At 37.1% G+C, this 24,985-nt stretch overlaps 1 protein-coding gene across 2 annotated transcripts; it reads left to right on the top strand.

The window, feature by feature from the left end:
* Window positions 1–2,086: 2,086 nt before the first annotated feature.
* On the top strand, window positions 2,087–20,563 carry pgm2l1 (phosphoglucomutase 2-like 1). Of its 2 annotated transcripts, none has more exons than XR_013797126.1 (14): window positions 2,087–2,780; window positions 5,127–5,294; window positions 7,565–7,671; window positions 10,041–10,125; window positions 10,292–10,375; window positions 11,917–12,110; window positions 14,332–14,521; window positions 14,840–14,937; window positions 15,056–15,236; window positions 16,740–16,833; window positions 17,500–17,629; window positions 17,762–17,880; window positions 18,046–18,179; window positions 18,886–19,023. XR_013797126.1 is itself a non-coding variant. In XM_079609330.1 (14 exons), exons 1-14 carry the CDS (start codon window positions 2,679–2,681, stop codon window positions 18,986–18,988), a joined length of 1,860 nt encoding a protein of 619 aa, XP_079465456.1. In that variant the 5' UTR covers window positions 2,087–2,678; the 3' UTR covers window positions 18,989–20,563. The 2 variants fall into 2 exon arrangements, 1 of the variants encoding a protein (XP_079465456.1); XM_079609330.1 differs by having other exon boundaries at window positions 17,762–17,951; window positions 18,886–20,563.
* Window positions 20,564–24,985: the final 4,422 nt, after the last annotated feature.

Raw genomic sequence — 24,985 nt, 5'->3', positions numbered from 1 at the left:
TGAGGAATAATTCTAAGAATGTTGATGTCTAATTAAAAAAATTATAAAAATGAGGGGGAGGGTTTAGTGAATGACATCCCGGGTCACTAAAGACCCAAGGTATGCATTTACTGTAAGGGTTAAAGGTTAAGTGTGTTCTTTATGTGTCTCCAAACAAAAATGCAAACAGCCAACTCATCTGGCACTGGTTGACCACAACTTCCCAAAATGCTGGTTGTGTCAGTGTTGCTGTATCGTGTTGGTTGGGAAACCAAACAAACAGTTATGTTTTCATATCGTCACAGTGTTTACGCATTTCAGGGTACCTAAACATACACTATATTTAAATAAAGGTTCTAAATAAAGGTTATTCGTTGCCATTATGTATGAACCTGTCATCCATTAAACCTTTTTTTGTGGTGGAAAAAAGGTTATTTGGGAAACCAAAAATAATTTTCTATATGGCATTGCTGTGAAAACCCCTTGTTTGTTTTTTTATGTGATCCAGGTCAGATGTATTGGGTGAGTGCATTGGCACTAGAGGTTCACCAAAGGGCCGATCAACCCCAAAAGGTGGCTCAAATATCTTTATTTTTCAAGTGAATGCCATCGTAATTTGTCCTATCTCTATGGATTGTCTATCAACGCCTTACAGACTATGTGCCCATGCTGATAATTCTCTTCATGCTGAAGGACGCAGCTAAGAAATTGCGGCATCAGATGCTAGAATTGAGGAACGGGGCAGATGTGGTCCAACTGCTGAATGAAGACTCAGAGCGAGGACGCAGGAGAGCTGATCTAAAGAAGCGACTGGAACGCCTCACACAAGCCCAAGAACTGAGCAACAGACTCTGAGACATCTTTATCAAACATAAGGAATATCCATAAATTAAAGGATTAGTTCACTTTTAAAATGAAAATTCTGTCATCATATACTCACCCTTAAGTTGTTTCAAACCTGTATGAATTTCTTTCCTCTGCTGAACACAAAGGAAGATATTTAGAAGAATGTCAGTAACAACTTAAGGGTGAAACAACTTAAGGGTGAGTATATGATGACAGAATTTTCATTTTAAAAGTGAACTAATCCTTTAAGCATCAGAAATTGACCATAGTTCAATAATTGATCTGATTTCAGTTTAGAAATTCTACCAGTAGCAGCAACAAGACACGTTTCAAATCACCCTTAGAGTTGCTGAATGGAAATTGTACAGTGCGGTAAATGTTGGCTCAAGCCATCACATTGTACTTATATTACCAAACTAATATAAAAATCCATAATATCTATAAAATCAAAGTAATGACAATTTCTACCACCAAGTGTTCCTGATCGAACAGTAGACTATCCTGGTTAAATTCTCAAGGAGTGCAATAACTGATAAAATGCACACAAATAGGCTACCTAGAATGCAACATAAGTCTGTCAAATCTGCCAAATCTTATTTTTAAATTTAAATGTAATTAAATGTTATGAAATTTTCACTCATTTGTATCACTTATTGTTTAGATGATCAACGTTTATACGTGCAATTGAAGGTTTGAGTGTGGGGCAATGGCAAAATAATAAAATATATAAAAAGCAAAAGTTTCAGAGCCAGAATCTGATACAAATGGAAACATGTTATTGTCAAATATGGACTTGTTCTTAGTTGATGATGAATATACTATACCATTATATTTGGGTTATTTTCATCCATTTCATCTTTTGAAAATTTGAAATGGTGAAATTTGACAAACGAACAAAAAAGTAATTTGAGTCACTCTTGGTCCTCATTTCTATTGTAACAGTTGTTAAATATTATTTAGCTACATTTTACCTCACACTTTAGTTAAAACTGAAGCGTTATAGAAAGTGAGATTTTAATGACATTTTGACCCCTGAGCTAGGACATGTCCTCATATTCATTTCAGAAATCTGCATGGTCACCTGCCTACATAATCTAAAAATTAATATTTTTAAACTTTTGTCATCTTAAAGATCAATAATATGTCCCGTTAAAATATTAAATATTACAATATAACATTATAAACAACCACAAGAAGCAGTGTTAAAAATTCACTGGGGCTCAATACCATGTTGAAAACATTGGGGGGGAAGAAATCAATTTCCCAGCATCCTCCAAGCCCATCCCACCCATGTCTCTAACCTTACATCTTAGCTAAAAAGTTTGATGGACACCGCAGTAAGTTTTACGTGATATAAGCCACATCAACACTCTTATAGACACAGAGAAACATTTACAGAATATTTTGTGACGTAACGTGCGTTCATAACGGAACTGTCCTCCGATTATCAACAAACGCACTTCGGCTAAAGCCATCAATGCTAACTGCATGTGGCTCACTAGCTGCCCTTACTGAGGAAATGCTGTTAGCTCTAAAGTAAACTATTCAGCTGCAGTGAGTTTAGTCTTGAATTATTTGTTGTAGTCATCAGCAAATCTAGCTTTTAAAACCATTTGGATTCAAATGTGATTCGCATTTCGCCCTGTGGACATGAACGCTAACGTGACGGACACCAGTCTTGTTTTGAGTTGACTTGAAGGTCTGTTCTGTGACCTATTTGAATGGTGACGTCACGCCGTTAATCTTTAATTTCCGAGCACGCTGTGCGCAATAACATTCAGTCGCACCGGTTTGAACGAAGCAGCTGGGTTTGAGGTAACGCACGAATCTGAGGTCTGGGATCTACCGCTAAAATGGGGTCTAACGGAGACCTCAACGCAAACTCACAGTGTCTCAGTAGCACTGGGGACCCGGTCCTGGACAAAGCGATCAGTCAATGGATGACCTGGGATAAGGTGAGAAGGCAACTAGTTTTAAACCTCACACTGATATTAGGACTGGTTGCCAATGCCAACCATTGCGACTGGCAGGCGCTTTGTAAAGTGTTTTCATATTGTTCAGACGTTGTTTGTTTTTGTGAGGCTGTGCATGCATTTTTAAGTAGGGCATCTGCTCATAAATGCTATTCATTTTTGTGTCATGACCATAAAATGCAAAGTTGAGAGATAAAGCCTCTGCAACATTCAATATCACGTTGCATTTCACTGCATTGCAGTACCAACTTGAGTCATTCAAATATTGGCCTGTGGTAGATCAGAATGTAATACCATGGTAATTTGAAACACTATGAATAATGTACCATAGTAGTACCAGTATTCCTGGAATCACCTTGGAGTACCATGTACATCATGTGGCGTGTGAATTTAAGGACCATGGTATGAAAAGCACATTGTATTTGTATCTATCTATCGCTGTACCATGGTAACTTACTGCCCAAGAACTCACAGATGGTACTATCTGGTACTTGTCTACAAAAAGCATGGTAATGTCCCCGTTACAACTAGTACTGTGGCTGTACCATGACTCAGTGATGAAATCAGATGGCCAACAGTAAAATAGTTGCTTCATGGTATTTCTACATGGTTCTCTAAGATTCTTCCAGAAATACAATGCTTCTATGACAGTATATCCAGAAACATGTTACCAAAAACTCTGGTGGTCAATTTACATACTTTTTTTTGTAAGGCACTTGTCCAAAAATAATAATTACATTAGCCTATATGAGTTGATCGAAGTAAGTACTATGGAGTAAGTGTCATCCTGCATGTCTGTTACCTGTCCTGAATGACTGGATGTCATAGTCATTGTGACCAGCCTCTCTGTCAATCTGTTATTCTTTAGAGAGAGAGATTTGATGCCAAAGGGAGCTTGCACATTAAATATTGAGCGCCTTCAGAGAATGTGATCCATTATTATAAAAGCTTTTTTGTTGATATTCTCAGAAATTACACCTTGTTTTGTATTGATATAAGTACAGTTTGCAGCTCTTTTTTAGTTTTTTTTGTTGTTGTTCTTTTTAGCTGAGGCAAATATAATAGTCATATGTCTGGCTGACCTCTTCCTGCAAATGTCAAACTCGGCCTGCACTGGATGACTGGTGTGTATAGTAGTACACCACAGCTGTTAGCTGGAAGTTGTAATAAAATGCCATTAGCTCAGCAAAAATAGACGGAAAGTAACACATTTCTTTATCCTTTCGTGATATGTTTAAGCGGTACTTTTACTGATTGTGTACTTCCAATGCTATTTAGACATTCATGTGTTCACATATTTGGGTGGCTCAGCTAGCTTACATGTTTGGATTATTTGAAAGCCTGTTCAGTCTAGGCCACAGATAAGCTTTCAAGCAACAGATTTTATTTTTTAAACAAACTGTTGAAATAAAATCTGATTAGATGCATTAGCGCTGACTCATCATTACTGATCCGAACAAATGCTGGGAAGAGTGTCTGGTGCTTCCCACTTTTTATATGCGAGCACATTATTGATTTTTGATCTGATCAATTGTTTAACATTTGATATGGCCTGCGGTGTACCAGAATCCTGTTTGTCCTTAAAAATCCCTTCCAAATAACACTTTTTTTTTTTTTTTTTTTTTTTTTAAATGAATCCTGAGACGATTTGTCCAGGTTATCAAAATTCCTAAAAGGTTATAAAGACGTCGTAAAACGAATCCAAATAAATCGAACGGTTTAATCCAAGTTTTGTGAGGACGGAGACACAACCACTTTATGTGATGAACGTATTTAATTTATGCTTTCGTTCACATATAAACAAACATACATACATAGTGCATCACATAAACAAAGAAGCTTGTGCGTTCACATGCTAGAACAAACTTCAGTGGTTCACACACACACACACACACACACACACACACACACACACACACACACACACACACACAACGTTTGAGCTTCCTTGTTTACTGTATGTGATTCACTCTATGTAGGCTATGTGTCAATTATTGTTTAGATCTAAATAAAAATCTAAATGTCATCTCTTCATCATATTAAGTGTTTGTAACTTCACAAGACTTGGATTAAACCGCTTATATCGTTTTATGATGCCTTTATGACCTTTTTGGATCTTCTAAGTTTGGTTGGTTACCTGGTCAAAAACCTCTCCGGTTTCATTGAAAGTGTCCTAATTTGTGTTTAGAAGATTAACCGAAGTCTTCTGGTTTTTGATTGACATGAGTGTGAGTAAATGATGACAGAATTGTCATTTTTGGGTGAACTAACCCTTTCAAAAAACTTGCATGAAATTTAAACTGACAACATGAGTTTCTGTGCCTGTAGAATCCTCAGACTCGGGAACAGATCGAGTGTCTGGTGCGAGAGGGCCGTGCGGTGGAGCTGAGGAGGAGGCTGTGCTCCAGGATGACGTTTGGGACAGCAGGCTTGAGAGCCCCGATGGGAGCTGGGTTTGCTCGCATCAATGACCTAACTGTCATCCAGTCTACACAGGTAAGTCCAGGTCAACAGCATGCAGATGAGATCTCAGCAGGTATTCCTTCTCACGTGAAAAAGATATTAGCAAAGCCATGTCTTTGACCTTAAATGTGGTGAGGGCCTGTTTACACCGAGAGTGAAGTAAAAACACACTATTTGCATTCTTCATCCAACAAACTTTGTGACTTTTTCTCTCACAATTCTTCTCAAAATTGCGAGTTTATATTATCTTGCTATTCTGAGAAAAATAGTTTGAATTGTGAGATAAAAAGTCACAATTACCTTTTTTAATTTTTATTCTGTGGCGGAAACAAGCTTTCCATAGTAATGGCCTGATATAGTGAAAGCAGAAACGTATGGTATAATGATGATAATAAGGAGATGTGGTTAGAAGTGATACTAAGAGTAACCATTTTAGCAGTAAAATGGGGGATTCCAAATGTCATCCTATACATACACAAAAAATACATGTTATGTACCTGTCAGGGTTTATTTTACGATAATGATTTGCTGGCTTATTGTACATTATACTTTAGTTTACACACAAGCACATTCCCATTTTCTTTTCAAATCTGTACTTTTTTGCCTGCTGGTTTCAGGACTGTTTTTGGACTAACAAGGACGTTTTGAGTTCTGAAACTTACAGGATAGCTTTATAGTACAATGACCTCATGGAAAATGTGATTTCTAAATTCATGACCCCTTTGACACTGCTGCGAGTGTGTTTTTAATACAACAGTTAAAGGGATAGTTCACCCAAAAATGAAAATTAGCCCATGATTTACTCACCCTCAAGACATTCTTTTTTCAGACGAATACAATCGGGAGTTATATTAAAAAATGTCCCGGCTCTTCCAAGCTTTATAATGGCAGTGAATGGTCTTTTCTGTTTTGAAGTCCATAACGGTTCATCTATCCATCATAAAAGTGCTCCACATGGCTCCAGAGGGTTCATAAAGGCCTTCTGAAGTGATTTGTTTGTGTAAGAAAAATATTTATATGCAACATGTTACAAAGTAAAATTCTAGCTTCCGGCCAAACGACCATACACAGTCTCTACGTGCGCCTAAAGCGAAACTTATGACGTCGGGAGTAGCGTAGAGCGTCATGGCATAGCGTAAATATCAGCAGTACATTACATTACTCGTATACAGTTGCGCTTTACACATAAGTGGAATCTGTATGTTTGTTGGTCTGGAAGATAGTTATTTTACTTTATAAAGTTTTAAATATGAATGTTTTTCTTACACAAACACATCACTTCAGAAGGCCTTTATTAAGAGTTCTTCGTGTGGAGAACTCTTATGATGGATAGATGCACTTTTCAAAACAGAAACTGCTATTATAAACCTTGGAAGAGCAAGACCATTTTTTAAATGGGTGGTTGAGTATGATTTCACTTTTCTAACTTTAGTTAGTGTGTAATGTTGCTGACATCAGCAACCCTAAAATGTACATAAGCCCCGCCCCCGGAAACACTCAGTCCATGTTGAAAAGAGGAAGAGTTGTTGTAGTCGAGCACATTTGTGAGTCAGCTCAAACTTTAGCATCCATCTTTTCACATGCAACAGAAAGTCCCTCTGTGTGCATCTCACAGCAGTTCCTATACGAGCGATTTATAGATTACCATGACAGAATATGCTAATTGAAGATAGTTAACTCCACATCCGCAACATAAATTCATCAACTAACCATTCAGAGACGTCCTGTTGCTTCTACATGTTGTCACTTCTTCTTGAGTCTCTCCATCTTTGTCTGACTCCGTTTGAACATAAAACGCAGAACAGTTTCTGTCATTTTAGTGTGTGTGTGCGTGAGGTAATCGCAGCTGCTAACACACACAAGGTCTTGAAACTAGGGCTGTAAACGATTAATCGCGATTAATCGAATCCAAAATAAAAGTTTGTGTTTACATAATATTTGTGTGTATTGTGTATAATTATTTTGTGTATATAAATACACACACATGCATGTATGTATTTGAGAAATATTTGCATTTATATACGGCATATATATTTTTATAGGATTTATTTTATTTAAAAATAGAACTATTTTATATATAAATAACACATTTTTCTTAAATATATACATGCATATGTGTGTATTTATATATACAAAATAATTATACACAATACACACACATATATTATGTAAAAACAAACTTTTGGATTCGATTAATCGCGATTAATAGTTTACAGCCCTACTTGAAACCTATTTATTTGACTTTTCATGGTCCATTCTGTTTTTATAACTATGATAAGTCTGTCTTTCCTTCATTGTTGTAGGGAATGCACAACTATTTAACCAAATATTTCCCTGACCTGAAAACAAGAGGGCTGGTGATTGGTTATGACACTCGTGCCCAAGCAAGCAGCGGCTGCACCAGTGAACGGTAACATTCTCCACTCCATTATATGAACTGTCTACATGCAATTACATCTTCACAGTGTTTATAATCTGGCGTATTTCATAGCTGCATCAACAGAATAGCCTTCTCCCATGTTCTTTCTTAAATATTTTCATAGACTAGTATTTTATCTTTTGATTTGCACAAACATTTGTTGCACATGCAAGTGGAGATTCAGACCTAGATGGCACATGTACTGTAATCCCAAAACTATATAGTATAGTAGGTGACAAATTCAATTGTATTTAGTTCTCAGTTTTCAATTGACCGTTCGCAAAGACCCGCCCCCCTTAGTTACTGTCGCTATGTCCGACAAGCTACGCCGCTCTCACACACACCATGTTCTCACGCAGAGGCGACAATAACACACCGACAGACAGGACAGACCAGGTTACTTTTCGGTTACTTTTGATATTAAACAGTTCATGCAATACATGTAAATTCTGTCATGATATCATACCTTATGTGATTTCGAAAGCTGTTTCTTTCGTGTGAATCAGAAAAGACAAATTGACATGTTTTAAACAAAGTGAGTGTGAGTAATTAAGAAAATTATTTCGGGCTAAACAAACCCTTTAAAATCACCTTCACTCTAATTAGGGCTGCAACTAACGATTATTTAAATAATCGATTAATCTGTCGATTATCTTTTCGATTAATCGATTAATCGAAGAAAAAAAACATTAATTTCCAACCCTTTATTCAAAAACAGAACTGACAGTGCAAATTCACAGTGCAAAAAAATCTTCAGAAAGTGCACAAACAGGTTGCTCCTTGAACATCCCTGAGCTGTTAAAGTAATAATTTTCTTTTTAATTGACTAACACAAAAAACATACACATGTGCTTTACATCTGCCATTTATATAGGACTTTTTTTTTTAAATAGTGCACAAAAAGATGTATATTTTTGTTTAAGGGACCTGAGCTGTCAGAACAGTAAATAATGTTTTACAAATAAAGAAAAATACAAATCAGAAAACTTAACAGGATTTGTTTAAACGTCAGAACTTGTTCTCCTCACTACACTCACAGACGCACACACTCACAGACGCACAAATTCTCACACTCACAGACGCACACACTCACAAAAAAATACAATGGATTGACCACCTCATATAGTGTGTATTTTGCAGCTCATCCTTTCCGAGCATATAGTGAAGTTTCTCTGAGTCATTTAGACTTAGAGTAAAGAATGAAAAATTCAGTGCTGCTCGGACACACTCGGTCTCTCTTGCGCGCAAATAGACTCGGTCTCTATCGCGCGCTCTCAGATGCACTCGGTCTCTCTCGCGCGCAGACACACTCGCGCGCAAACACACTCTATATCGCGCGGTCTCGGACACACTCGGTCTCTCTTGCGCGTGCAGACACAGTCGCGCGCAAACACGTGTCTCAAGCGCAGTGTCACTCGTGGAGTTCGCTTCTCTTTTGTCCAGTCCGGCGCCTAGCTCTGCGCTCAACTTTTTTTTTCTTTTTTTTTTTAAATATATAAAATCTCCGCGTCGCGCGACACAACGAATCGATAATGAAATTCGTTGCCAACTATTTTGATAATCGATTTTTATCAATTTTATCGATTCGTTGTTGCAGCACGTCTGAAAGCACTTAAAGTTTCATTATCAATTTTCCAAAACTTTACGTAAAATTTCAAGTGATATAATAATGGGAAAAAAAATGCTAATAGCTTTTGATTAAATTTTTCATATTTTAATGAAACTGGCATAGATTCCTTGGGTTATACTGTGAACAATGATGAATACCAATTATGCAAATTATTAGTTTGAACTTGCTTTCTGCCATTTTGTATTTCTTAGAAAAACTTTTTTTTCAAACTCCTCTTACCTGGACAGTTCGTCTGATTTTTACCGAAATCGGTTTAGAAAAAAAAAAAACTGAACTTTTTCCGGCATAGTCTGAAACCATTCTCGAATAACGCATCAACTAATTTGATGGCATGGTGGCTGTGACTCTGCAACACTTGGGCATATTGACACCAAACTTTGAATGTGTCATTGTCACCTAACACTGACCACACATCAATTTGGTAACAGCGCCACCTGCTGGTTAAGCAATTAAATCAAATTACTAGTGATTGTATAATTGTATTTATTATATTTAATATATATTTTGATCTTGAAATTGATCTAAAATGTCTTCAATTACTTATTGTTGCAGTCTGATAACTTACTCTTTGATTTGTGCTTAGCCCCTTAATTGCTGCTTGCATCTATATTTTAGAATCATATTTGTGTATGTCTATACATTACTCTGCATTTGCTGTAATAAATAATTGTTCTGTTACATCAGATAAAAGAGTGTAAATAACATTTCCCACCCTTTGGTTTATCTGCAGGCTTGCCAGGTTGACTGCAGCTGTTATGCTTTGTAAAGATATCCCTGTCTATTTGTTCTCTACATATGTGCCTACCCCATTTGTGGTAAGAAAATGTCATTGATAGATTTTGTTTTAGTTACAGTTATATAACTACAGAGTTGTTATTTTGTCTGTCTGGGGAATAACCCCTAGGAGCAATGATGATCAAGAAAAGAGGTGAAGGTTATCTTGAATCCTGTGATTTGCCTTTCCATCTTTTTGTCCTCCAGCCGTACGCTGTGATGAAGTACGGGGCTGCAGCTGGAGTCATGATCACTGCTTCTCATAACAGAAAAGAGGACAACGGGTACAAGGTGAGCAGCTGTGAATAAACCTACAGTTTTCAGTTATTTCAGATCATTCTGCTGCATCACAGTTTTGTCTTGAAAGTGTAAACTAAAAACAGCAATAAAAGAGCTGGAGGAGTTATAACACTCACTCTTGCTATTCTTGTTATTTGCCCCCTTTTTAGTTTTTCGATAATATACACGTTTTTAAGCCTAGCAAACTTAAAGGTATAATATAATCCACCCCAAAATGAAAATGATAATTTACTTTCTTCTGCTGGATCTTTTATAGATATAATGCTGTGACTTTGTAAATGTGGTTCTTATAAGTTCAAAAAGTAATGCTGTTATGGCAAAGTAAGTGTATATTGTCGTCCTTCTCTTTTTGTTAAAATTCTTTGTATTAATATAAAACCAAAATATGGAGTCCTTTGGTCCTTCTTCTGAGACTTAACATTGCATTTTACTATTGGTACACACTTCACGTGTGGCGGAAAAACAATAACAAAAATTTAGATTCTGCCTATCAATTTCTTAATGCGCATTTTCATGTTATTTTTTAAACTTTTCAAGCACAAGAACATGTGAAATAACTTAATTTGGTATTCGCATGCTGTTTTATGTGTGTGCACAGAAAGCTGGCTTTCATATAGTACGCAAATACTGAATTGACTTTTCACGTCTTCATGCGCTTGAATGGACAAACTTTTACAAAATTGACAATCTAATTTTAAACACAGCTGGTTGTGTCTTAAGTGAATGTAAACCGTTAAGAAAGAAAATGCATGTGTGTATATTGGATCCGTGCATTCGCTCTTATGAAAGCATCCTAATGTACCTTCTGCAGTCATTAATGTTAATCAAAAGACAAAGAGAAAATTGCTCCATTCTTGGCTAAACAACTTTTGTGAATAAGGATTACCCTCTATTTTATTTATAATGTGAAGACAATGCAGTGTTATTTTACATTTGATGACATTTGATTTCAATGTATGTACTAGACCTACCAGAGAAACTTTAAAAAAACTGTTTCTTTTATTTGTTCAGTTGTATTTATTTGTTCTTATTTTATTTCTGACTGTTTACTTTTCTTTAATAATGTTTGAACTTTATATTAGTTAGTCTAGTTAGTTAGATTTTGCTGTGGTATTTTTGTTGAAGGCAAAAGTTTGTGCAAGTGTCCTTTTGGCTGCTGATTTTTGTTAATGGTATTCAGCTGCATTTAAATGTTTTGCAAAGACAGAATAAATAGGTTTGATATCTAAATGTTTGACTTTTTTTCTTCTTGTAATCGCAACTGCGAATTGGGAATCGCTCAAATTCAAACAATACCCAACCCTATTACAGTAGACCTGTCCAACTGCCTAAAATCTTGAATCTTGATTGAATCTGAAATGTTTCACAGTACAAATACATGTTGCATTCATATCATTGCTGCAAGGGACTGTACACAAGTTTAAAAGCACTGGCTTTAGAAAGCAACACGAGCGCACTCAAGGATGTCTTGTACTCAAGAACAGGAACAAGGTGTTCAATTGATGTGATTCAACCTTGTGGGTTTTCTGTAGGTTTACTGGCACAATGGTGCACAGATCTCCTCGCCACACGATAAGGAGATCTTGCATTGCATTGGGGAGAGCACTGAACCGTGGGCCGAGTCCTGGAATGCGGACCTAGTTGAGAGCAGCCTGTTAAGGAGTGACCCGCTGGAGGACGTCTGCCGCTGGTACATGGAAGAGCTAAACACTGTCTGCTTCCACAGGTGCAGTCTCTCGCCTGTACTAGAGTGTACTGTTGGTGTTTTTAAACTGTAAAACAAAGTGCCAGGAAGAACCGAAGAGTGTTTGTTTGTAGCAATTATATAGATAAACCGTTTTTGGTTTCCCCAAAAAACTTCAGTGAAGTGTTCTTAGAAGCATGTTTTGGTGCCAGAAATGTGAAGGGTAGCTAGGAACTCACCGTCCCTTCACATTAGTCCATATGTAGACAAACAAATCCAATAACAGAGGCACTTAAAATAGTCCGCACAACTCAGGACTCTTTTGAAGTGCCGGTGCCATAAATGTGACATTGAGCGTGAAGAACCTTTATATTCTAGAAAACCTTTTTTCCGTTAGAAAGAACATTTTGTGCAGTTTGAAGGTTCTTCACACCCTGACAAATAATTTTTCTACAGTCAATATTGTATTGCTTACTTGTAAATTTCACAAAATTAACATTTTATTAGGTGATATATCTATAACAGTAACATTTCACAATTCCATTTTATCACAATTGGAGATCACCATGTACTATAGTACAAAAAAAAAAAAAAACGAATTACCGGTAGCTAATTTTCTTATTTATTTGCAAAGCTAAATATGAATAAATTGGATTTAATACTTTTAAATTAAACTCTACACGTTACTTTAAGTATTGTCTTTAATAAATAAACACTGCTGAAGAATTCAAGGAAACAAATTAAAGGTGCAGTAAGCGATTTCTGAGAAAAGCTGTTGATAGTGGATCGGACTGAGCACAACAACAAACCCTTTAGGACCCTCATTAATATATATATATATATATATATATATATATATATATATATATATATATATATATATATATATATGCTTTCGTGTGCTGGAGAGACTTAAACGGGAAGGGCTGAAAATGGACACCAAGGTTGTTTCTGTTCCATACGTGAGTAACATTGGTATTTTTGTTACAGAAGAAGCATTATATGATTTTGTTGTAATGTTAGCTATAGTAACAGCCAGGACAGTTTTGAGTGTCATTGTTTGTCTGGAGCTGGTGTGCTGCTGGCGACTAACAACCAACTCTTGCTTGCACTCTAAGAACTTTTTTTTTTTTTTTCTTCCTTGTTCGTTCATCATCTTCGTTTCGTGTTTCACAAAGCATTATTTTGCTTCACTTCAGCTGTGTTAGAGACATCCACTCTTGCATTGTATGTTTGTTTGTTCTTGTCAGTATGTTTGTTTGGTTAATAATACAAAAGACAAAGACAAAACAAATGTATAATATCAGTAATTATTTTTTATTTTACTTGGTACCCAGTTAAACCAAATAGCAATACTAGCAAGATTAGCACAAACTATCTTTAAAGTCAGCATGAAACTGAAGTTGCATACTGTTTTCTTCACTACTGTGACGCATATCTGAGTGAAACGGCTTGTAGGGCAGATGAATTGATGTAGGATTTTGTCCATGAAGAATTCTTCGGATGGTTGTGGTCTGCTATTGGTGGATCTCATGTGAGTGACGGGTTGCTCCGCCCTCAAGCCAGTAAACGCATCATCAGAGAAGAGATGAGCTGCAAGAGGGAGGGGAAGTTATTTTTATTAAACATTACAAGGACACATTAATAAAAAATAAAATTAAAAAAATGTGCAGCTAAATCACTTATAATAAATACTGCAATATTTCATGAAAGATATGAACGGTCAATTTTTATTTCATGGTGACTTTCAGAAACACTATGATCTACAAGTCTAAATAATTTATTTTGGTTAGAGGAACTATTTATAAGTAAGTATTTTTCAAGTATGTGTTTTAACATACACATTTGTATGATTTTGACCACTTTTTTTTTTTTTAAGGGTAACTAAATCCTGAAACAACTTTTTTTTTAGTTAATGATCTGTTAGACTGGGGCTTTATTAGTGCTGTTCATTGATCCGAGTAAATGTTTTGACATTTGGGTATGTGTTTTAATTCTACAATATATGGTGTAAAAACGTCTGAGTGCTGCCCTCTTCAGGTTGAACGGTGGCTACTGCAGTTGAATTTTCCTATTGGGTGTTGTGGTGAATGTATAAGACTGTAATTGTAAACAATAACACCATTTATTAATTTTTTTGCCCTCGGTTCGTCCCCCCATTTTTTTTCTTCTTTTTTTTTCTGCATTTTTCAAATCTTGCCAGTAGGTGGAGTTACCCTTTAAATCAATTCCTTAAAAAATGTTTTTTTTTTTTTTTTTGCAGAGAACTTAACACAAAGTCTCCCCTGAAGTTTGTGCATTCATCTTTCCATGGTGTTGGTCACAACTTTGTCCGGAGAGCTTTTCAGCAGTTTGGCTTCCCACCTCCGATCCCTGTTCCAGAACAGAAAGATCCAGATCCAGAATTTTCCACTGTCAGTTGTCCTAACCCAGAGGAAGGAGAATCTGTCTTGGTAAAATCATTTATTTTATTTCTTTTTTATTTAGACTTGTATAACTTATATTAAGTTACATAATTCTAAATAACTACAAAATGTATTTAAGAACCATAACCATAAAAAAAACACTTTGTACAAATACTTTGGAACCATGAGCATATTGGCTTATTAATTAGTGATTTATTAATTAAGTTTGTCTTTGAAAGTCCAAGGGTTCTTGGTAGCCAGTTAGCCAAACCATGACCCCAGACAGTGAAGTGAAGGGGAAAACAATGCTAATTTAACATGCGGACATACTGTAACCATTGAGTTGTGTTGCACTGGCCGTTTCAGGAGCTGTCCCTTCGTTTGGCCGAGAGAGAAGAGGCTCGCATCGTCGTGGCCACAGACCCCGACGCTGATCGCTTGGCTGTTGCGGAGCAGAATGACAAGTACTTTATCATTAAAACCATCAGCAGTAAAACCTAGAAGTATCAGGTCTACTTGACAGTACTTGTTCTGAACTCTTGAGTTAAGTAGTAATTAGTATTCGATGTTTTTTATGGGCAGTTGCAGTTGGAAAGTGTTCACGGGAAACGAGTTAGCTGCATTGCTCGGCTGGTGGATGTTGTTTAACTGGAAGGAAGCGCACCCTGACCCAGCAGACAGTGAGAGAGTATACATGCTGGCCACCACCGTTTCTTCCAAAATACTGAATGCCTTTGCACGCATTGAAGGCTTTCATTTTGAGGTTAGTTCAAGTCTCAATTTGAAGTTTTTTCTATACTAAGGCGTAAAATATCTTGAGTGCTTTATTATTCCGGAATCGAGATTATGATCTAAATGGGGGTTTGGATGTTCATATAAGGACCGCATCCTTAAATTTAAAAGGCAGCTATAATTTTGTTCATGTGAAACTCAAAATTGTTTAATATCGTGCAAAAGTTCATTTATTTCGCCGCATTGAGGCAGTAATTCATGCAAAAAGGGCCCAAACCAAGTACTGAGTACATATGCATGATTATACTTTCCAGAGGACTGACATTTCTTTACTTAAAATCCTTTTTTTTATTGATTTCATGTAATATTCAAATTTTCTGAGATTTAGAATTTGGGGTTTTTAGAAGTTGTAAGTCTTCCATAATCATCAAAATTATAACAAATAAAGGTCTCACTGTGCATGTAATGAGTCTAATATATTAGTTTCACCCTTTAAAGGTGCCATGTGTAAAAATTGAGGTAAAAATATCCAAAAAATGAGCTACACGCATCAAAAGAATGAGAAGAAATAAGGGCAATGATGTCATTAAAAAAATGTCAAGTTATAGTGCTGCAGAGATATCAACCTTAATTAGCATTAGCATTACTAGCCACGGCCCGACAGGTGTCGTAATACCAGTTTCGGCCATGGGAGGCGGTATGCGGGCAACATAACCACCAGCCAACCTGCAATACACGAATAACTCGCACGGCTTGTGGGCGTATTTGAACCTGATGTCTATCGTGTGGAAAGTACAGCCCACTACTTCATTTCAATTCAGGGAAGAGAGCGGAAGGATGGCTGAAGCCTTTGGCAAGAGACCCCTACAACCACCGCGCTCTGAAGCACAAATCAAATCAGATAAGAAAATGACCGCTCGTCACGGTCCGGGCTCGAAAGCGCGGGGGACGGCGAGCGAACTGCAGCGCATAGCCCTGTTTTACAACGTTCAGCACCCATTCTGACACGCCCGGCATCGCTCCCCATGCTTTCGCACGCATAGCTAGGGGCAGAATGGTCTCCGTGTTCTGACCGCCGCACTGCGCGGGTTCGAGAAACTGAAACGGAGGTATCAGCGCGGCGCGCGCGCCCTCGTTGTCTGAAGAGTGCTGCTCGCTGACGACAGCAGCCGGCTGTTTCACATTCAATGACTCGGTCGCTAAGGACGGAGAACAATTTGTGGCGCGAACAGGTCATTTGTAGCCTACTGTATCTTTCAACAGTGTTCGTGTTTTTTTTACTATAGTAGAGATGATCGGTTCACTATTCTAATTTTTTGAGTTTCACCTGTATAAAGACCCAATAAAATTGTTATTTAAAAATTCAGTTTTTCTCTAAAAATGTCCACGTACCCTCTAGCACTTCCTTGTGCAGCACTTCCCCTCAGATTTGAAAACCCCTGATCTGAATGAATTGATTTGCTAAACAAAGTACAAGGACACTGCTTAATAGTTACTAACTTTGGTATTTTTACTTTGCTCTCCTTCATCCTAGGAAACATTGCCTGGCTTCAAATGGATTGGAAATAGAATCCATGAATTAACAAAAGCAGGAAAGGAGGTCATTTTTTCCTTTGAAGAATCCATCGGTAAGCGTTTCAATGCAGATGCACATGAAGTTCAAGCAATGCTGTCGCCAGCATGTTTGTTTATTCTTTAAATTAGTGGGATTGTTCATCCAAGTCATTCCAAGCATAAAAGGGCTTTTCACACGGTGTCAAACCAAATGTTAAGACTTGATGCTTTGCAACAGGCAGCCAATCACATGCTCCATATTCACATGCTTTGGACAGTCATGGAAACTTGCATTGTATAAACGGTAGTTTCAGCGTTTGGGGGAGACTGATTCTGTTTACACAGGGTTTCAAATAACCTAGGGTTAACTATTTCAAGTGTGAAAAGTCCTAAAAGAAGATTATTTGAGGATTTTTTATTTATTATTCATACAATTAAAGTCAGTGGGGTCTAGGGTATTTTTGAAGCTCATTGACTTTGTTTGGACAAAACAATTGAAAAATTCAAATTTCTCCTGTATAACACACTTTTCATAATCTAATCGATTCCCAAAGGATAAAGTCTGATCTTTTTTAAGCTTCCTCTGTCACTTTGAAATGTCCTACAATGGGTTGTGAACACCATTGTAAGTTCCTTGAAATTGAACAGGGCTTGTATTTTTTCCATACCAAGTCAATGTGCTTCAAAACAATACTATATGGGAACATAATGTTATGTCTCATCCTTTATTTTGATGCCAGGGTTTTTGTGTGGGAACATGGTTCTTGATAAGGATGGAGTCAGTACATCAGCGGTTGTGGCTGAGATGGCTGCTTATCTGCACACCAAAAACCTTTCCTTGAACCAACAACTATGCAACATCTATGAAATGTGAGCATCTATTCTGTTACTCTTCTTTGGTTTTCTTTATGAAGAACTATGAAATATTTTAGTGTGATTCTGTACCATTGCTTTCACATAGATCATAATAGTCTGATTGTTCTCTTCACTGTTGTACCCCAGATATGGCTATCACATTTCCAGAACATCCTATGTCCTCTGCAATGACCCACCCACCATTCACAGAATATTTAGCCGTCTGCGCAACTTCGGAGGCCCGGGTGTATACCCAGAATTATGTGGTGATTACTGCATCACACACATCAGAGATGTGACCACTGGTTATGACAGCAGTCAGCCTGACAAAAAATGTGTATGTCATAGCAGATCTCCTGTATATTTCTTGATTTTAGGTCAATGACAAACAGTTTCATTGGAATAATTTTTCTTTTAATATTTCCTTTTAGGTCCTTCCATTAACAAAAAATAGCCAAATGGTTACATTCACATTTCAGAATGGCATTGTTGCCACACTTAGGACCAGCGGGACTGAGCCAAAGATCAAGTATTACACCGAATTCTGTGCACCACCAGGAGAACGGTTTGTGTCTTCTATTTTTCAAATGGATGGTATTGTTGGTACTAGACTACTTTACTGGATAGCTGGTTTTGTTTTTATTGTGAATTAAATGTATGAATGTCTTTGTTAGAGACAATGCCAAATCAAGTGGCATTTATTTCAAACAAAAAAATGTGGTAACTTAATTTCGATAGTCCATATGATACATTAAAATGTTAGTCATAATGCTGCGTTCACACCAAATGTGAATAGAGCGTCTGGCGCGAGTGATTTCAATGTCCAGTTATTCTCTATTCGTGTTTGGTGTGAACGCAGCATTAGACTGTCTATTTAAAGGGTTAGTTCACCTAAAGATTTTAATCCTGTCATTATTTACTCACTCTCATGTCGTTTTAAACCCGTAGGAAAAAGGATTCCGATTAAAGACAATGTATTTGGAACATATTTATAGTTCTTGAGTATCTGACATGTATCCACTACTTAGTCCAGTTCATTAAATGTCATTGCACAAATGGCTCATATGATTAAAGATGGTTCTGAGAAAGTCAAGCGTCATTTGCTTGTGATATCTAATACAATGCCATTCATACATTTATGCGTGGCTTAAATGTCCTTATACTTTTTGAGGGCGCTGTATATTCTTACAGACTTTACCTGAGAAAAGAGGAAATGCAATTTTATGAATTTGATCTATGTATATGTTTTTTTTTTTTCAATTGTATTGCAGTGATATTTCCTGTCTGGAGGAGGAGTTAAGAAAAGTGACCACTGCTCTAGTTGAAGAGTTTCTTGAGCCTGACAAGAACAACCTGCTTCGCAGATCAGTATAGCTTTATTGAAGTCGTGGTAAGATTGTTGTCCTCATGGGCATCTCATGTAAACCAGTCCCAAAAGGCCTGTCAGTGTACCGTCCTGTGAATGTCGTCTTATCACTGTGAAATTATTTGAAGCATTATCACCTCATGGCTCTCAAACATAAAAGTAAATATGACTGTCTAATCATTTCAGTGGTCTATATATGACAAAAAATATTGTCATGATCGGTTTCTTTTTTTTTTATCTCAATTGAAAGTGTCTTGGTCCGAGAAGAAAATTTACGAGGGTTTGATTTTATTTCTGTAACATGTTTCAAGAAACTGTCTTAACTTGATCGTTGAATGCCACATTATTACCATTTCTTGTTTTGTATTATCCCATCTGCTTTGATTTGGTGTTTGCTTGTGTCCAGATTTCATGAATATCACTCCACATTATATTACATATATTATTTTAACCCATGATCTGCTCATTGTTCTCTGAGGTTTTGCTGAGAGTTGCTGCTGCTACCTTTTATAGCTCTGTGAGCATGTGTATTTGTTGTGCTCTCATAAACCTGTCCATATTATATAAATATATATATATATGTGTTGATGCTCACATGTGTGTTGACGTTCACACCCTTTATGTAGTGTTTATGCGTTGATAATCAAGAAGCAAGCAGGACAGCATCTTGTTGCTCCCCTGAACTTCTGGTGGCTTTGTCATGCTGGATACGCACAGAGTAAAGGTAATTAATAGAAGAATCTGTTTAGTTTTTGAAACTTCTGGTTTCTGCTGTACATAGTATCATGGGCATATTTGTCTTTTGTGGGTTATATACACAATGTGCAAGTTGCAGTAAGTTATATAAGTGCTATTGCCTTGCAAGACAAACACGGCATTAAACTCTACTGATAGATAAAGAGGATTATAATTATTCACTCTTTAGCTTGGTTACTAAACCAAGAACTTATAAAACGGTTTGGAAAATACATTTTGGTCACATTACTGTTTGACAGTTTTGTTTCCTAACAGTTCTCTATCACTTAAGAAATTAATTATTTGGGCAGTTATTTGTGGTTTTTAGGTTATTATTTATTCTAAACGCCACACTCTTTATTTATTTTGATTGTTCTATGACTGCAGTCGTACAGCCATTTATGCCATACTTTTTATTATTATTTTTATTTAGCAAGGTTATTAAATGGCACAAAGTCAATATTAATTGAGACGGTGATATTGTATTGTTATACTGAGTGTATATTACAAATATCCTCAGTGTACTGTTGTCTAATTGAAGACATAGTAATAATTATTCTATTCAGATCCCAATCAAAGTTCATTAAATGTAAAGTATATTAGTGTTTTGAAAGAATAATAAATATTTTTGTTGATTATTTCAGAGGGTCAAATAGAGTGTACCTAATTTTTGAGGTGGAAAAAAAATAGATATTTTGTGATATTTTTGGAAAACCAAAGGAAGAACCGAAAGTAGAGATGATTTTTCTGTCTGCATTATTGTTTCAAGTAAAATATTAATTTGCTGTGCAACCTTGACATTCCTTATGTATACCTCTCTACAAATAAATTGTTGTATTTGTAATGTGTTGTGTTTATGCCTTTCAATGAACATGGGAAATATCAACATTTTTGTAAATATTTCTGAATGGTAGCACCTTTAAAATCTGGCAATCTTTTGGGCCTAGTAATCTCAAATGATTGCTAATAGCTATTACAGAGGAACAATATTTTAAAATGACATTTTCTATAGATTTCTGTAACTACGTCCACTAACAGCTTCTTCTGCCGCCATTGAGCTTCTGAGATCCTAAAGTGTTATATGTAAATATAACTGAAATACAAGGGGGAAAAGAAACATGAGATGAGACGGTCCCTTTGTTGCTGTGATTTGCTGATTACCAGGTAAATGGGATAATGCTGTTTATTATGTTGGGAATGGCAAGATTTAGTGAAACCCTCGGATTTAGTGCTCGGGCAATGGTAATAAGTTTATTGATGTATCGGTTTCGATTGGGAGGGTCTGACTTGACTCGATGTTCACTTTTTGTGGGTCCCACTTGATAACTTGAAGTCTCTTCTTTAGAGCTTCAGTGGACTGATGTTGAAAGGTTTCATGGATGAGAGCGAGCAGATCTTTCTTCCTCATCCCCTCCTCCCACATAGAGTCTGCACATCTCCATAGATCAGAATCCTACTCTCTAGTTCACTATAGGCCCGGATCTTAGCTCGGGTGGGAACCATTAATGGATAAAACATCCATACAATAGGGAACCCACCCTACTCAGCGGTCGCCACGAGAAGGCGCCCGGGCCTCGTAACAGTCATATATATTACCCCTTTTCCACCAAGGCAGAGCTGGTGCTGGTTCGGAGCCAGAGCCAGAGCCTAGTTTCAAATCGGTTCTTTGTTTTTCGACCACCAAAGCACCAGCTCCGAACCAGTAAAAGTGGTTCTTAAGTAGCACCAAAACATTGCTGGGCTAGAAGTAAGAACCGCTGGGGGCGGGGTTACCGTGACAATAGAGCTTAAAGGCATTCTATGCAGCTTTCCGTTTTTGTCAAACAGCGACCCCTAGTGTCGCTGTGGAATACTTGCACTGTCGTAAGCGTCGGGCATGGAACAGGCACAGACAGACTCCGAAGATATTGACCTGGGGCCTGTTTCAGAAAGGAGGTTAAGTGAAAACTCTGAGTATGTTAACCCTGAAATGAGGGAAACTCTGGGTTTTCCGTTTCAGAATGGGAGGTAAATCAAACCCGAGAAAGCAGATTAAGTCAAGCCCGTTTCTGAAAGAGAGGTAACTTATACTCAGAGTCAGTTACCATGGTAACTTACTCTGTGAACCTAACCTGGTCGGGAGCAGGTTTTCTTCGGTAAACCCAGAGTTTCTTGCGGCCTCCTCCCCTTTTTTAAAGAGGAAGCGGTGTTTAAACACTTAATTCATTCTTTCTGTACATTTATTTATTGCTGTTTTTACCGCTGTTTTTATTTATTTATTAATAAGATGAAGTCTATATAACTCCTTAACTGGCAACTGAAAATACAGTAGATTACATCATGTAGTTCTGAACAAATTCTAGAGAATTAAACAGTGGCATTTACTGAAAATCACTGCAGTGTGTTCATCTGTGCACCAGAAGTTGATGGACCATCCTCCTGCTGTTCTTCCACACACTGGGGGGAAATATAAGAATGTCTGTTTATACTTAGATATAAACTTAGATTCTATACTCCACATACAAATGTGAATGTGTAGATTGTCTGATCTGTAGATACATAATATTAACATTACCTCTGTAGGCCTCTCTATGGCAGCAGAAACTGTTTCATCCCCATCGTCCGGTGAAGATGAGCATTTGGTCGAGTACACTTTATAATAGGCCTACTAATTGTCATAATTTCTGGTGTATTGAGTCGGCTACTTACAACTGCCTGGGGTTCTGTTGGGACAAGAGGCTCCAGACAGACAGATATTACCATCAGAATCTTTTGGGACCAATGAAAACCCCAACCCAAAGTCAAATAAATGGAAATATTTAAAATGCCCTATATAAAAAATAACACATATGTAGACCTCTTACATTTTATGAAGGCCCTTGGATCTTCGGGAGTGACTGACTCAGATGAAGGAATTCCCTCAGCCAAAAATGCTGCTGCACTGCTAGACACTGGATGCTATTTAGTTATTTAATATGTCAAATGTTTGTAAAGTCAGGTAGCCTGCACCCATGATATGCTCAAGCCTTACCTGATTGAATTATGTTTTTATATTTTTTATTTTCAGCTGCTGCCACATTCTTTTAATGCCTGCAGGACTAACACAGTCTAATTAAAATTAGGTTGAATAACTGTTCTTCCAGTTTCACCTCTGATATTATAACAGTTACTCTAAAATAGTCATTAAAATAGAACTAGCTGCAAATAACATCTTCAACAGTGTAATTAGATTAATGTAATAATTACTATCTTTAGAAAGTATTGATCTACTTATTATTAATTACTAAATCCCATATCAACCTCAACCACTTGAAAAACACAAGGAGAGACAAGAAATTGCACTTGTAATGCTTTCAAATGAACACAATTCAATTGCATGAATTATTCTTGAATTGACCAAAGTGTGTAGAGGGAGAAGGTTACATTTAAAATATACCTTTTAAAAATGTATGTTAAATCCACTATTCTTTTACACAGAATTGTTCTATAGTCTATGCAGTAGCCTATTTAATGTAATTACATCAGATTTTATTTTAAATGACAGTAGAATTAAGAGTAATCCCTTTAATTAAATTACAATATTTAGATTACTTGGTAATTAATTACACCCAACACTTAACAGTAATTCCTCTTTTTGTCTGGCGCTGTTGCCATGGTTACTCATAGTATCTGCGCTAGAGGTCTTCACGGGTCCAAAAATTCTTACCCGAACCGGAAGGGACCCGTAATTTGCTACACCGAACCGACCCGGACCCGACTATTATTTCAAAAGCTGGACCCGGACCCGTGCAGACCCGATACATTTTTTGTAAACTGGACCCGAAACTGCCGGGAAGACACAGACCCGACTGGACCCGATTGTCACATTTTCCACCTTAAACTGCTATTACAAGTCAATAAACCTGTTGCGAAAAATTACAACTTTTTGTCTTACCTAATTTAAGGAGCCGTAGCAGCGTAAAGTTAGTAGTCTCTCCATCCTTTCCTTGTAACGTTACGTTACCTGACTGGCTGTAATGCATTACAATCCTTCGGCTCCGACAAGAAAGTTATCCATGTTATTCCTCTCGTTATTCCACCAAGTCCAAGCTTAATCCTTGTTATTTCAGCTTCAAAAGTCCACATGATGTCACGGACTCACGGTGACGGATGACAAATTAAACGAGTTAGCTGCTAACTCGCACAATAACTTTTGGCTGTTTGCCTTTTTGAACTATAATAACGATTGCTCGTTCAGTGCCATGGCCGCTGCGCTGACGTTATTTATCATCTCCGTGCTCTCTGCTCTGCATCATCGAGTCTGAATCTGACCACTAAAACTTTAAGATTGAACAAAACGATTAATTGACATTGTAAAATCTAAAGCGTGGTTTGGCTGTCCCTCACTGAAGCTCTGCTTCTGGTAACTGGTTGCCATAGAAACATGACACGCGCTTGACTGCAAATGCGCGCTAGCTGGATGGATCAACCTAAAATATGCTTTTTAACGCAATTTATTTTGAGTGTCAAAGTAAACATTCATGTGACAGTTCACCTCAGATTATGTTACTGATTTAAAATATATTAAATATGAGTGTGACAAGACGCATTTTTGAGATTTGATGACTCGCACGGGTATTACACACAATGTTAAACAGACCCGGGACCCGAAGTAATAGATTCGACCCGACCCGGACCCGGCTGATCATTTAAAATATAGACCCGAACCCGTACGGGTCCCGGGTCGGGTCCCGGGTCAACGGGTCAACGGGTTCACCTGAAGACCTCTAATCTGCGCTCCATTGATAATGGCTTTCTATAGTTGTGGTGCACGCGCTTAACTCTGAGTCAGTCAACTTAGAGTTGATTGAACTAACTAATTTCAGCTGATCTGTAACCGAAAACTCAGAGTTTCCCATCTCAGGGTAAGTCAACTCAGAGTTCAAGTTTTAACTCAGAGTTGGTTGAACCTCCTTATTGAAACAGGCCCCAGGTGTTTCACGAATTCATACAAATATTAGGCTACTGCATAGTCTACTGAACTACTGATGATGGTAATAGGATAATAATAAGTTTATGTCAAGTGTTAGACTACTTTATAATAATAAAGTAGCCTACCGCGTTTGACGTTTTTACATGATTGCAGCTAAATCAAAAGTAAATAGCCTATAGTCTAGGCCTACTGTATAATTTCATTTGTGTTTTTTGATTGTAATGTAAACATTACAAAATGCCAGATGGCATTAATAAAGTTAAATGTGTGTCGCATTATTTTATAACATTGGCCGTTAGGATGTCATTAGACATGATTA

This window comes from Phoxinus phoxinus (assembly GCF_949152265.1).
Source record: "Phoxinus phoxinus genome assembly, chromosome: 4".
Classification (NCBI taxonomy): domain Eukaryota; kingdom Metazoa; phylum Chordata; class Actinopteri; order Cypriniformes; family Leuciscidae; genus Phoxinus; species Phoxinus phoxinus.
This window is presented reverse-complemented; position numbering and strand designations above follow the sequence as displayed.

Bases quoted from the DNA above. Each gene is read 5' to 3' on its own strand.
- pgm2l1 (XM_079609330.1), top strand. From the start codon at position 2,679: ATGGGGTCTAACGGAGACCTCAACGCAAACTCACAGTGTCTCAGTAGC. The intron at 14,522-14,839 runs GTAAAATCATTT...TGGCCGTTTCAG, and splicing joins AGGAAGGAGAATCTGTCTTG to GAGCTGTCCCTTCGTTTGGC. The intron at 17,952-18,045 runs GTATGTCATAGC...ATTTCCTTTTAG, and splicing joins GTCAGCCTGACAAAAAATGT to GTCCTTCCATTAACAAAAAA.